The sequence below is a fragment of the Anopheles maculipalpis genome, chromosome 3RL (assembly GCF_943734695.1).
Source record: "Anopheles maculipalpis chromosome 3RL, idAnoMacuDA_375_x, whole genome shotgun sequence".
In the NCBI taxonomy this organism is placed as follows: domain Eukaryota; kingdom Metazoa; phylum Arthropoda; class Insecta; order Diptera; family Culicidae; genus Anopheles; species Anopheles maculipalpis.
In genome coordinates, this window is record NC_064872.1 from 29,658,096 (window position 1) to 29,672,134 (window position 14,039).

The 14,039-nt window shown below is 45.9% G+C and overlaps 2 protein-coding genes across 6 annotated transcripts in view; one reads left to right on the top strand and one right to left on the bottom strand.

Annotated features, from left to right (window-relative positions):
* LOC126565520 (transmembrane protein 242) overlaps positions 1–14,039 on the bottom strand; it is a 479,972-nt gene that overhangs the window by 416,321 nt on the left and 49,612 nt on the right. The gene's annotated exons all lie outside the window — the stretch shown is intronic.
* The window catches only part of LOC126563774 (serine/threonine-protein phosphatase 6 regulatory ankyrin repeat subunit B), a 42,257-nt gene that overhangs the window by 18,356 nt on the left and 9,862 nt on the right, over positions 1–14,039 (top strand). For all 5 annotated transcript variants that reach the window (XM_050220503.1, XM_050220504.1, XM_050220501.1 and 2 more), the window contains exons 4-9: positions 1,889–2,005; positions 8,172–8,264; positions 12,800–13,013; positions 13,084–13,379; positions 13,451–13,753; positions 13,820–14,039. The exon at positions 13,820–14,039 is cut by the window's right edge and continues 1,208 nt beyond it. In XM_050220503.1, coding sequence (XP_050076460.1) covers positions 1,889–2,005; positions 8,172–8,264; positions 12,800–13,013; positions 13,084–13,379; positions 13,451–13,753; positions 13,820–14,039 — 1,243 coding nt within the window. The remainder of the gene's footprint in view (positions 1–1,888; positions 2,006–8,171; positions 8,265–12,799; positions 13,014–13,083; positions 13,380–13,450; positions 13,754–13,819) is intronic.

Consider the following 14,039-nt stretch of genomic DNA (forward strand, 5'->3'; position numbering starts at 1 on the left):
AAAGTACCCCAAGGAAACCCCAGTTTTCAGAGGTAAGCTACTGTGTCGAGTGTGTCCTGGATGGAAAAAGCTTTTCAGAAACGGATTCAGGTGTAATTGGTTGCCAAACCAGCATAGCCAATTGAGGAGGAGTCGGCGAACTTTGGCAAACTTTTCAACTTACCACCGACGGGGTCACACTCGGTCGGGCAGACTTTTTGGCGCGACGCTCAGTTCGGATGGAGCTGATCGCGAAGCTACTCGATTTGAATCACTCGGATACGTGGGTAAGTGTGCACAGTGTGGTTTCGTAGGCTGGCCATCCATCATTACTAGCGAAGAAGCTCCCGATGATTGTATGATGGACGTCTGGTCTGGTAGCTCTCAGTCGTGAGGTTTCGCAGTTTTTGTGATAACGTACGCGAAGGTTGAAAGTTTAGGGTTTGCACTCGGTGAACGGTAAAGTAAGCGAGTTTTGCGAGTGCTCACAGAATTATCGCAACAGACACAAGGGGCAAGCGTGCAGTCGTCGAGCTAATAAAAGTCAATCGAAAGCGGAAGTGATATAAATATGAATTGTATCGAAATTTATGATCAAATCATTCGCTATGCTTTCTGCTGAGAATAGGCATTCGTTAGTGACCTAGTTTTTCAAGAGCTTCGGGGTAAAATCATACCTCCCACCGACTTGTCAGGAAATCGTGGCTTAAAAAGACCCAACAACAACCGGGCGCCTCCATCGTTACAACAATGATAATCGAATCGACTTGACGCTCGGGTTTTTGGAAAGTTTTGATTTGTACGGAAGCAAAAGGCCCAATAGATCGATGCCGAAGACGGGACAGGATGTAAATGGCTTGATGTAAAAGCTGGTGTTTTGTGTGTTTTCGCTTGAGCTACGAAGGACTCGTGCTAGTTAAAATGGCAACTGACTTTCGCCTAATAATGAAGGCATTGGCAAGGGCAAAATTTCATTCACTTCGTGCTCTCTACCCGTAAAGTATAGTCAGGAGGTGTATCAGTTGAGCAGTGGCCATGTTTGAGGACGTTTCGATCTCTGGTGTGGTGCAATTTGAATGCGTTCTGTGTCTAACGGTGTTATTGGTGCAATCGACAACAACCACTGACCGGTGCATGATGGATAAGCTGAAAGGCAAAATGAAGATGAAGTCTGTGGTACAGAAAGTGATGGATTCGGGTGATGATCGCGAGCTTACGTTCGAGGATGTAGCTGTAGGTTATATTTGTGCATCTTTGTGTAATCTGTAGAAAAAAGTTGAGAGTTAGTTGTGTTCTGTTGCTTTCGTTTTGTGCCCTAAAACTTTGATGGCATCTCAATTGGCTGGCTTTTGATTTTAGTGCGAGGAGTAAAATATTTATTTGTCAAGCGTTGAAACATAAAACACGAATCCAATCATTCATTTCAAACGGTGCATCAAACTCCACACAACCATAAACACTCACAACTACTCTCCACATCCTGTCACCATACCAATGTCCTTACAGAGACTGATTCTAAATGCCTACGAAGAGGAAGCTCATGCCAAAGAGGAAGCTTTCTTCAAATTCTTTCAAAAGCTCCTGCTCGAGGATGAAAACTTCGTTGGGCAGCTGCAACCACAGGAGCAGCAAGGGGTAAGTGCATAGATTCTCCTCACAGCCCGTCGATCAAACACGCCGTCCAGTCCCAATTTGAGCTGCCGTCGAATGCCAAACTCGTTTCTGATGGATCACGTCCTTGGTTGTACTAGAGCAACCGCGATTAATGCTTAATTTTGCTTTCAGTGCCTAATTTTGGGGTAGAATTAGCAAGTCAACAAAATCGGAAACGAGCCTGTTACTAATTGCGATGTAATTTTACCTTTCCGGTTTTTTTTTTGTATGCGTCCCTCTTCACCGATATCCACAGTCACGGCAACAAACGGCCGTACACTTGGTAGCTAGCAGACAGACGGGCACAGCGACCGCCATTTTACGAGCCCTGCTAACGGCGGCCGGTAAGGACATACGAACAAAGACTGATGGTGTAAGTATGGCAAAGCGATAAATTGTGCCCTAGTGGGTGACGGACGGTAACTTCAGCGGAGGCAAACATGCAGTAGTAAGTATGGTGCCGTGGGGGCAATTTCGGGGAAAAAGCACGTACAAAGTTGTGGCGCGGAAATTGGGACACAATTGACAGGTGTTTCTATGTGTGAACGATTGTATTCGCGCAGGTTCGCTGGTTGGTGCAGGAGGTGAAAATTCAATTCTCATTCTGTGCACTAAACTACAAGTGAAAAGTAACTACGCTTTCGACCTCAATTTGTGGTACAATGCAAAACCAGAGTAGTGAGTAAATTGCACTGTTGTCGATTGAAGTTGCTTGTGGATATCGAATAAACAGAGGATCAGGTCTGGCGGTGTCTGCAAAATTTAGAGACGATTACACCCTTTAGGATCGCTTCATGTGTAAATAGGATGTTGTTGTATTTTTGTGCATACAAATTGCCATTTATTTACGACTAATTGCAAGAATAACATGTATTCTGCGTACTAACTCTTGAAAACCAAGGTTTAATTAAGACGAATTGCAATTTAAAAAATACACTCAGTTATATTTTTAAGATCCAAAGTTTAGTTGCAGATTTTCTTTTATCATGGAGAAGAAATGAATCAATCTTCCATAAGGCCTTTTCGAGCGATCATCACCTGCGTAATGATAGATTTTACGGTTTATTGCCTGGATGAACAATTGCCTAACATTTCCAAATTACCAAGGAAAGAGGGCATGGCTTGGCCATGCGCCATGTCTCTTTGGTTGGGATAGGCTGCCATTTCACAGTTAATTCTTATTACTCTTCCACCGTTCAGAAGTGTTTTATTGCTTCTAGCATATGGCATTTCTTCGAGATAAATTTGTTACCGCTGCTGCAAGGAGACGATTCTATATGCGGATGTCGGATTGAGCTCTTGGATTTATCTAGATTTGCCTTAAAATCTTATCCTTTTCCAGAAGGAATTGTTGTTGCAAGCGATCAAGGATGTTGATGCTGCTATATTGAGGATTTAAAGACTCGAACCAAACCGTCGGTAAGGTGAATCTTGTTATTGGGACACGGTACAGATTTTATTTGATATGTGTCCAGTCATTCCGGAGAAAAATTGATACCCTTTGTGGTGTGATTAGTGCCATCTCGTGGTACCTAAAGATTAAAAATAATTATTGGAAAAAAATAAAGGAAATTTTTTCTTAATATTCCGATGAGTTCCATTTGCAACTAAAATCCAGTAAGATTCTACCTTTCTAGGTAATAACATAACTCAGAGGGTTTCTTACTGAGCCAAGCATTGACATTTTCGTCCAGCCCATTTGTGCTCTTGCGTAGTAAATCATGTAAAGAATCAGATGGTCATTCTTCTTCGCCATTGGTCAGTACATACACAGCTACAGACAGACAGACAGACAGACAATCGACGCAGGAAATAGATAAGCACAGAACATCTATCTGCGTTGACAAGTAATTCCGGCTAGCGATAGGACGAGAAGCGTTTGAGGACATTACCCACAATCCCCACTAATACAACGAGCAAACTGTTGACAATGCGAGTCTAATACCAACACCACCAAGCATGCAACCGAACCAAAAACCGAACGGAAGTCGAACCGATTCACCCGGAACCTCGGAATCGATCAATACTTCACGATTCGACACGTTGCTGGATGTTTATTTATTTTGTTTTGCCTTTTTTTTTTGTCACTCCTCACGGTTTGCTTCCCTTGTCCGGATCATTCTTACCGCCGTACGGTTGTTATGGAAATTGTCCTTCGGAATGCGGCTCCGTTGCTTTCGCTTCCGTTCCCTTCCCTTCGAAAATGTTTTGTTCGTAAAGGGTACGCTCGTTCAGTCTGTAATGAGTAGAGCAATGTGTGAAGCAGTGTGGCCGATTGGTTTGTTGTTTTGTACGTCTTCCTGCAACTCTACACCTTGAGCAGAAGTTTTCGGCAAAATTAATCGCAATGCAATGCCAAATGATTGATGAGGAAGCGTAAAATCGATATTCTGCACCGTATGGGTGGGCTACGGGATATCAATCAAGGTTCGGTTTGTGCATAGGGGCACCGAAAGGGTAGTTATGAGGGAATGAGGTTGTAACACATTGAATATTGAACGTTGAAATTTGCACCGAATTTTTAAAAATTGTACGTTTGAAAATGTTATTTGTTTTTGCCACAGCTGCAAACCTCATTAGTAAAAGAATAATTCGTTCAAAAACCTAACTTTTCGATGATACTCACATCAAACTCTAAAGCTGAATTATATGAACTAGAAAGCCCGAGTGGGTAAGCTTACCAGACTGTGCGATTACCGTGCGGTTGGATCAATAGCAATAAATAGTAGGAAAAAAACAATTTATGACATTTGCCACGTATGCCAGTGAAATATCAATAATGCCACGGGAGCGTGGCGTCTCGAGCAACGGTGCACATGGAAACACCGTTCCGTCGTTCACGGAAGGGTCGCGATGGGTTATGCTGGCTAAGTAAAAGCCCATTGACGAATTCAACTCGCACGCCTGCTCGTGTTTTGCGCTCTCACGGCAAGAAGGTGTATGTTTGAGGAGCCTTCTCACCTACAGGTTGGTCATAAGTTAGTGGGATCCGTTTTAGGTCAGCAGTTTGCCCTGTAATTAAGATCTGCTTGAAGTTGTTGCTGGACCTAGCGCCTGCACGAAACCGGAAGAAGGTGCGAGCGTGCCTGTTGCACATTTCTGAAGCGTTGGTCGCTAGTTCGTGTTCCTGCTCTTCCTAGAACGGTTCATTGGTTATTTCTTTTGTTCTTATTTATTATGGCGCTTGTGTTAGGAGCTCTCACAAGTTATTTCGGTACTTCCTAATGGCATTGGTGTGATGGGTTTTATTATTTTTTTTATTTCATAAGATACCAGGCTGATAGATTTTGTCTTTTATTTTATAATTTTTTAAAATGTTTTCCTAGCTTACAAATTTCAACGGCCGCCATTTTCAGTTTATGTATGCTTTTTTTGCAAAAACTAAGCAGTTTTTGAGATTTTGTTTGATTTTGAAGGGCAGACTGGCCGTATTGGTAGTTTCTGAGATAATCAGACCATAAAAACCGTCTAGGAACATACAAATTAGCTTACCTGTTTTTTTGAATAACCAAGTTTTGCTTCTTTTTGGGGCTTGTGTACCTATCTTGGGGTCTTTAGGAAACTGAAAAACAATCGGAATAAATCTTTATGAGGATATTTTTATGGAAATTTTCAACCTGTCCTATATCAACACACACAACATTTTTTGAGTTGAGAAGCTTGCAAAAAAACCAGGGACCTGAACACGCTTTCAACATATATATTCATCTTACTGTCGTTTGAAGTGTTTGAAGGCCTTCAGTTTTTGTCCTGTTAATTGTCTTAATGCAAGAAAAAAGCCCTTGATACGAAACATAAATGGCTAATAATTCTTCATTGCTCAGGAGGCTAAACAAAACTAGCTCAACGATAGCGCCTGAGAAAACGACCTCACTTACTTGTTTACCCAATAGCCGTGCGAGGGTGTTCTTTGTCGCGTTCCGTTTGTGAATGTAGAATTGTGAATTGGAAAGGATTTTTATAAAAATTGCAATTTATAATTTTATTGCCCACTCCTTCCTAGCGTTACAGTGTTTTTTTTCCATTGAAACAATAAAGATGCATATAGCTTTTGCGATAGGTACCGTGCAGAAGGCACGAGGCAAAGAGTGAGACACTCTGAAACAATCCTGGGACCGCACTAGGAAAGGTGTTTGCATATAGCGTGCACGGTTGGGCACATCATAAGAGTGAACCCCGCGGAGAAGGTAACCTGTTACTACCGTTTATCCGCACATGGACCGTGTGACAATTCGATCACACCACCAGTAGTAAGGTGACAGTCTAGGAGCGCGCGCGCGATGAAACCGCGTCCATTGCGATCTTCTTACCGAGGCACTGCGAAACCTAACGCCGAGCTGCTCTACCGAGACCAGGTAATCCACCTCCTCTCCCCCCCTCATTCCACATATATACATGCAGCGCGAGTCTCGCTGGGGTATCCCGGGTATCCTCGGTTGCGGTTCCGTGTCTATTCCAGTGTGTGTGAAGTTGAAGGTGTGTTCTGATATCTCTTACTTTCCTTTGCAAAAAAAAAAGGAAGGACACCAAACGCTTTCGTGCGGGACTTGGCATTGCGTGAAGGTTTGCAATCTATTCGCCGCACAGCGGCGAACGGGAGATCTTCATATACATATCCGGGGGAATTTCGTACGTGCGACCCACATCCCAAACCAGGGCTACAATAAACATTTCAGCTGATAGCTTCGATAGCTGGGGTTCGTAGCAAAGCGAAGAAACGCGATGAACACTATCACAACGGGTTGTCCGGTCGCGAAAGCGTTTGCCGAGTATGCACGTTGCCCAAAAAGGCAGCCGAAGCCGGGGATTCGGTAGGCCACCTTGTGTAAGGGCTAGTGTTCACCGCGGGTGGATGATGGGAGGACGTAAGTGTTTATGGTGCTCGTTTCTCGAGTCGGTGTGTCTTTCTGCACACATCTGCACGGGTAGTGAATTGTGTCAAGATTTGTATTATTTTTTGTGTGGTCCTCCTGGTACAGTGCTTCTTCCACGTGTTGGAGAGGTGTTGCTGGAGGCATTTATGCCGTGGAATAAAGTTCGATCCAAGCGAGCTCAAGCGTGCAGATATTGCTTGGAACTCGAGACACGGTTAAGATAGTCGGTGCGAGCAGTTTCCATTCTTTTTTCTTTTGCTTCAACGTACGAAACGCGTGGGGTTTTCTGTTATGCACGTAAACTCGCCTGAATGTATGCAATGGTATGTGGTCGTTCTGTAGTCTGCGGAATTATGTGCTAAATTGCAGCTATTTTAATGCAAAAGCGTTCGTTGCTCCGTAAGGAAACGGTGCAAGCGAAGTGTTGGCAGTATTTGAACATTTGCTCGCGTCCAACGTTCCGTAGTTGTCTGCTGTCTGTGAAGCAAGTTTTGGGGGCCAGTGTTGGGGGGTGAAAATTAAATATCCTTATAATAACCCACCGACGGGTACCTTGGAGCCTATCATCGGTTTGCTTACCGCCGGCAGGGAATATCATTATTCCCAGCGCGTTGCTTTTGTCGTAGGCTCGGATACACCACCAACACTATCACAAGCGGCAAGCAACCTTTGTACGTCATTTGGCAGCCTACCCGCGATGATTACGATTGGAAACGAATGCTATTGCGAATGGAGCTCGAGTTTGAATGGTTCGCACACACCGAACCGATGTTCGAACGGTTCGAGGGCAACTAGCGTGCGATAGGGCCGTCGTTTCCTTCCGTCGTTGTTTCTTATCTCTCGCTCGCTCCTCTTCGCCGCCTGGCCACTTTTTGCACCCTGCCCCTGCCCCGAGCGAGGAAGATTCGCGTGAATCGCGTTTCGAAGGACTGTTCGGTGCTTTTCGTAGTTGTTATTGTGGAGGTTTTTATTGGATATTCCTTCTGGGTGGATGTACACTCCACCCACCCCGCCAGGTGGGGGGCGAGAATTCATTTGGGTGCTCCGAACGCCCACCGAAGCCAAGGCAAATCGGTACGAAATTGCGCGCATCAGTAGTTTAAATATGACAGTGGGTACGGTAGGACCATGTCCAACTTTGGCAAACGCTTCCAGAATGTACAGTCAAAGTACGCGAAGTTTAACCCGATCAAGGCGGCCATCATCAGCCAGGCGGAGCAGACCGACCGTGCCTCGACGGACGGTAGCTCGCCCCGCACGCCAACGAAATCGCCGACCGAACTGACCGCGGCCTCCTTCTCAGCGGCGTTCGCTAACAGCGCAACCGAGGTAAATACCCGGGGTACACAGCCGTCCGGGACCGGGAGCTTGCTGACCGTTGCACCGGCCGCCGAACAGGGTGCGAGACGAACCAGCAGCAGCACCAGCAGCACCGGCAATGGGCGCACCAACATCAGCAATCTTAACACGCGTAGCAGCAGCAGTAGGCGCCGTTCCTCGCAACGTCGGCCGGACCCCGTACGTCCCGGCGGCCGGGAACGGGAGCGGGAACGGGGCACCGGGGTGCACAAGCTTTCTACCATGTTTGCCTCGCTGACCTACCGCCGGAGACAGCGCCGGCGGGCCGCTACGTGGAAAGAGATTGTAAGGCATAATTTTTTACAGAAAGGCAAGATCCCGCTATTGCTGGCCGTCGAGGCTGGCAACCAGTCGATGTGCCGGGAGCTACTTTCATCCCAGACGGCGGATCAGCTGAAGGTGAGTTACGTGTGCGAGTGTTGTGCGATCGTTTGCAGATCGGTGAAAGGCTGGAAGTGTTGCGGAGTGTTTGAGCGGAACGAGCCTCAAACGAGATAATTGCTTTATGCCCAATTTTTCTGAGTGTTCGAGCACGTGTGCCTGAGTGTGTTTGTGTGTATGTGTGTGTGAAGTGTGTACGTGTGTCGCTTTTGCACATCACTCGCCAAATTGAGTTGCATCTTAGTGTGCCACCTTGGTTTTCACTAGTACAACCACCTCTGCATGTCACAATATTCTAAATTGGTAGTCAAAATTGGACATTAATGCTTCAGTGCCGTGAAGTCAAAATGCATTCAGCACGATTACGTAACAAATTTGTGCATCGGAACTGGTGGTGTGAGGGCAGCAACTAGCAGTAAACGAGAAGTAGCAAGCGTGCCCTACGGATGGTATGCAAAACGTCCGTCAATCAATGGCTCGAATGTGTGTACAGTCTGTAAATCGCGCAGCTTACGGAGTACGGGAGAGGTCCCTATCGTTGTGAGTTACAACAGAGTCAGTAACACCCCGGTACCGTGTGCTTATGATTAAATGTGAAGCAGTGTTATGCTCGAATAAATGCATCCCGTGCATCCAGTGTATTGCCAGACCGAGGAAGGGTTCTTTTTTTTGCGATGGCGATGTTTACCGAAGTAGCTACGACCCACTTTGTAGTCTCCGCATGTGCCATGTGCAGAATAGTGTTCGGTTGTGCTCTGTTGATCTTCGACCGTGACAAAAGCCTTTCGGATTTGGTGGGTTGTTGTATTTCTGTGTGTGTGTGTGTGTGTGGGTTTTTGCGTGTGTCTGTGTGCCTGTGCTTGCATTTCGTGTAGTGTGCAGAAGTCAAATCACACGAATCGCGCCGTACCGTTGCGGACCCAGATTTGGCCCTGGAATGATTGATTTTTTGTGCCACTCGGCCGGGACTTCTTCACCGCCACCGATCGGTCTCCCCGTTACTCGCCAAAAAACGTTCTCGTCCATCACAACCGTGAATGTGAATTTGCGAAATATAACACAGAAGAAAAACAAACAAAAAAAAAGGTGAAAAAATCCACCACCGGATTGTTCAAATGTTGCTGCCACTGGTTCTGTCGTTGTTTTCGAAGCGAAGTTGTGTTTGTTTTCCCAAAAAAAACCTTCCCGAACCAACCCCCGCCCAGGTTCAGCCGCCGTTACCTTCAAAATCGTTCTGCCGTTATTGTGCAAATATTGTGCTGACAAAAGCGAAAGCAACATCGCACCGACACCAATGGGGAAAACGCTACGCTGCTGTCCACACCGCGCCAGGCTGAAGGCATTTTAAAACTGGCGCCTATCGGAAAATCGGCTCCGAGCAAACAATATCTAGCGTCCCCGTTCCTCTCTACTTGCTTCCCGTGCTCAACGTGCAGATCGTTAATAAACTTCAATGGGTTCGTCTAAGGGCTCGGGTCGGTTACCGAGCGAAGCAAACAACCGTGGAATGGTGTAGATTAATTTGTGAGTGTTTTGCTTCTCTGTTTTTTTTATTACATTTAGTTTTTATATTTTCACAAGGAAGCCTGAGCAAAGGACCAGTTCACTGTCAACAGTGTAGAAATTGCCCAAGGTGCTAAGAAGAGGAGGTGTTCATATCTAACCATAGTGTTGTGGGGAAAGTGGTTTGGGGTGTTTCGAGTCGAAGTTTTTTTTTTCTCGATTTATTACGTGGCTTTCTAATGGGAGAAATGGAGCTCTATAATTATAAACTTCACTTCCGGTGCCAGAAGAAATGATTGTGCTATGATCAAAGGGAAGTGGAGTCGTCGATTAAATATTTTATTTTTGAGGTTGCTGAATTGGTGATTTGGCGCTTGTTTTTCTAATTATAACGATATAATAACCTTTGCGAAGGTTCATTGAACTTTAGTTAGCTTTCCCATTCAATAATGGGTTTTAATTCCTGTTTTTGCAGCAATAAATGTTTGGGATTTGTGTTGAACATGGGCCGGGAGTGGAGAGCCCAAATTCAAAAGCAAACATTTTAAATAATATTTGTCAACACATTGTTGATCTTGACGTGTTGGTTATGGCAGTAAAAAGCGATGTGTTTGGGTTGGATCCTTAAATGCTTCTTCAAATTCTATGAGACTTTTTTAATCAGATACCTGCTTTACGTTTTACTTTCAAAGTCATTTTATCAGCAACTTCATTGTTTTCATCCACACCCAATTTTTTAAAGTCCTTTTATTGCTTCATTGCTATACTTTCTTCTTCTCGGCTTAACGACCTCTAAGATCATGCCATCGAAATGACTTACTAGACTGCCGATACCACGTAGTTTGGTTAGTCAGTCCTCACTACAGGGGGACGGTCCGGATGGGATTTGAACCCCGGTCCTGCCGTTTGAAGACCGGCGCCGCTGTCGCCTATACCACCCCTGCTATACTTGCATAAACTAGATTAACAGCTGCCACCAATTAGTTATACAATACATCTGTTTGTCTATTAAAAACTCCGCGCATACAAATCTATTCTGTCTAGATTTCTTTAAATACGGTTGTACATAGTCTTTTTATGGCATTCAACTCCAAAAGCCTCGAAATTATTTCTCCAATCGTTTTTTGCTTCGCTCTGATACCAAAACCACATGCAAGGACACCAGCTGGAATTCATTGGTCGTGCCTATACCAATCTCCTTGTTGTGCTAATTTGTCCTTCTCCATGCACCAAACCCCACACGCTTGAACTACCATCCACACCTATGACGTGCGACTTGAACTTCAACTTCTTAATTTTATGCTGTTGTGTGCTGTAGTGTTGAGCGTTTTTTCTATGCACCGATGAGTTTTTCCCCCGCTTCAAAACCCCTTTTACCCGGCACAGCTCGTCTTTAGTGTCCTCGTTTTCCGACACCTTCAACGACGGGTGTGCACCATGGAATCGCGGACCGTGGACTCGTATCCTTGATCGTTTTTTTGTCTTAGCACTATAATGACACTCTTAGGCAGAAGTCGCGACACATAAGTCACGGCAAATGAGGTGGCAAAGCAGCGTAGAAACAAAAAAAAAAAACCGCGCCTACCGGCAGCCTAAGATCATGAAATCGAATTCAGGAATGCTAAAACCGTTTGGTACCGATCCGCTACTGGTTCCCGAAACCTTCACCTTATAAATCAGCACCATGTCAGCTGATATCATGATAGGTTGCTTTTTGTTTCATCGTGTGTAAAGTGTGCAGTATGAAGGAGCTTCGCGAGCAAAAAAAAAAAACAACCTTATCCCATTCGTCATCAGAACCAGGCGGAGCTGATTACGCTGGGAGTTCTCACGCGTGGTCTCGCAGCCCGTTTAAAGCAGGTTATGAAACCCAAAGCCCAATCAGCGGATAAGAAGAACAATTACTTATAAGGATTCGTTTGAACTGGCTTTTTGTGTTTCGCGGATGAGATGCTCCAGTAGGCAGTCAACGACAGCTGACCCAAAGTACGTACCGATGCAGAAACCAATGCCGGAAATGGTAGCAAAAACGAAAAAGCGGAACCGAAGTGACATGTCAACGAAGTTCCGTTAGCCATTCCTTAGTCCAGTCAAAGTGCATTTGGGCCCTCGCTGCTGCTGAAGGCAGGTGAAACAAAAACAGAAGATTCCAGCACTGCATAATGCCAGGAAAGACGGATGACCGAATAGAAAGCGGAAAAGCCTGCGCCGGTCAACGGCGGTGATAAAACACATATACCACCTGCGACTGGATAGTCAGTCATTCTGTTCCAATCAAGAGTGTGTCCGTACAGGCACACACAGCGAGCAAACAACGGCTGCAAAAAAACGCGTTGCATTTCGAGCACTCCCACTCATTCGGCAAACTGTTTGAGAAACTTTAAATATAAACAATCACTCTGGTACATAAACATATGCTTGTAGCTGCTCTGGAGCATCAGTGTACAAAGGTATGGACTGACCCAGGACATGGACTTCAGGACGCATGAAAAACGATGACGACAGGCCACCGTAACGGCTAATGCTGGCTGGTCAACGGTTTTGGAGCAGGTATTGCAGTTGCACAATGCATTCGCCACGAGTAGGTTCGTGCGTCAGGTACAAGAGTGAGAGACGTCTCGCAACCACGTAGTATTCAAGATGCAGTTGCATAATTTGGCTGAATAAGTGAATAGCGGCGAAATTGGAACCAATTCTAAAAATAGAGCTTCGTCCCTTGGCTATCTGAGAGCTATCAATAGATTTTCGATTCATTCAAGTGATCAGTTCCATCGACGCACATCACTGTACGATCATCATTGGCTCATACCATCCTGGACCAGAAAGCATGCGTCGACGCTGGGGCTTCATATTGGATGTGGTGGATGAAGTAATGAAGTGGTGTAAACTGTTCTTTCGTGTAGAATTAACATACAAGTGAAGTAATGTCCCTTACGTGTCTTACTAATCTGGTGCTTTTTTTCTTCCAAACTTTGCTTCTTTGCTATCTTCCCGTGCTTGTGTTTTTCTTCCTTTATCTGGTTCCATCGAACATTGGCACTGTGCAACAGGCCACAACTACCAATGGCGACACGGCGCTGCATTTGGCCGCCCGGCGGAAGGACGTCGAGATGGCTCGAATACTCATCGACTATGGTGCCAACGTGGACGTGCAGAATGGTGAAGGTCAAACCGCACTCCACATTGCAGCGGCCGAGGGCGATGAAGCGATGGTGAAATACTTCTACACCGTGCGTGCCTCGGCAGCAATCACAGATTTTCAGGGTGAGTGTACGGGGCGGTGATCAGTGCTTGGTAAAACCTTGCCGATAACTTCACCCGTTGTGCTTTGCAGATCGTACACCGATGCATCTGGCAGCTGAAAATGGACATGCGTCAATCATTGAAATTCTGGCCGACAAGTATCGAGCCAGTATCTACGAACGAACCAAGGATGGTAGTACACTGATGCATATCGCCTCACTGAACGGTCATGCCGAGTGTGCAACGACGTTGTTTCGCAAGGGTGTCTATCTTCATATGCCAAACAAGGGAGGTGCACGTAGTATCCACACCGCGGCCAAATACGGCCACGTGGGTATTATCAGTACGCTGCTGAACAAGGGTGAAAAAGTGGACGTCCCAACGAATGTAAGTATCAGCCTGTTTTTTTTCGGATCACTTAATTTATTTACCTCGTAACACTTTGTTTTCTTCGTCAGGATCACTACACTGCCTTACACATTGCTGTTCAATCGGCCAAACCGGCCGTGGTGGAGACGCTGCTCGGCTTCGGCGCCGAGGTACACGTCCGGGGTGGACGGTTACGGGAGACGCCACTACATATAGCGGCACGCGTCCGGGACGGAGACCGGTGCGCGTTGATGTTGCTAAAGTCCGGAGCAGGTGCCAACAAAACTACCGACGACGGTCAAACGCCTGTCCACGTGGCCGCAAAAAACGGAAACGTGCTTACGCTCGACCTGCTGCTCGAAGACAACGGTGATCCATTGATCAAGTCTAACGTGAGTGATGGGTGTGTTGTTGGTAGAATTTTGTTTTTACGCTTTTTACGCAATCATATGTTGCAGGTGGGTGAAACGCCACTCCATCTGGGAGCACGAAACTGCCATCCGCAGATCGTGAAGCATCTGATCGACTTTGTAGCGATGAAGCACGGGAAGGAGGTGTTGCGGAACTATCTGAACTTCACCAACGAGGATGGAGCGACCGCACTGCACTACGCCTGCCAGGTGACGAAGGATGAAGTGAAGAAGCCGAACGGCGATCGGGACATCGTGCGGATGCTGC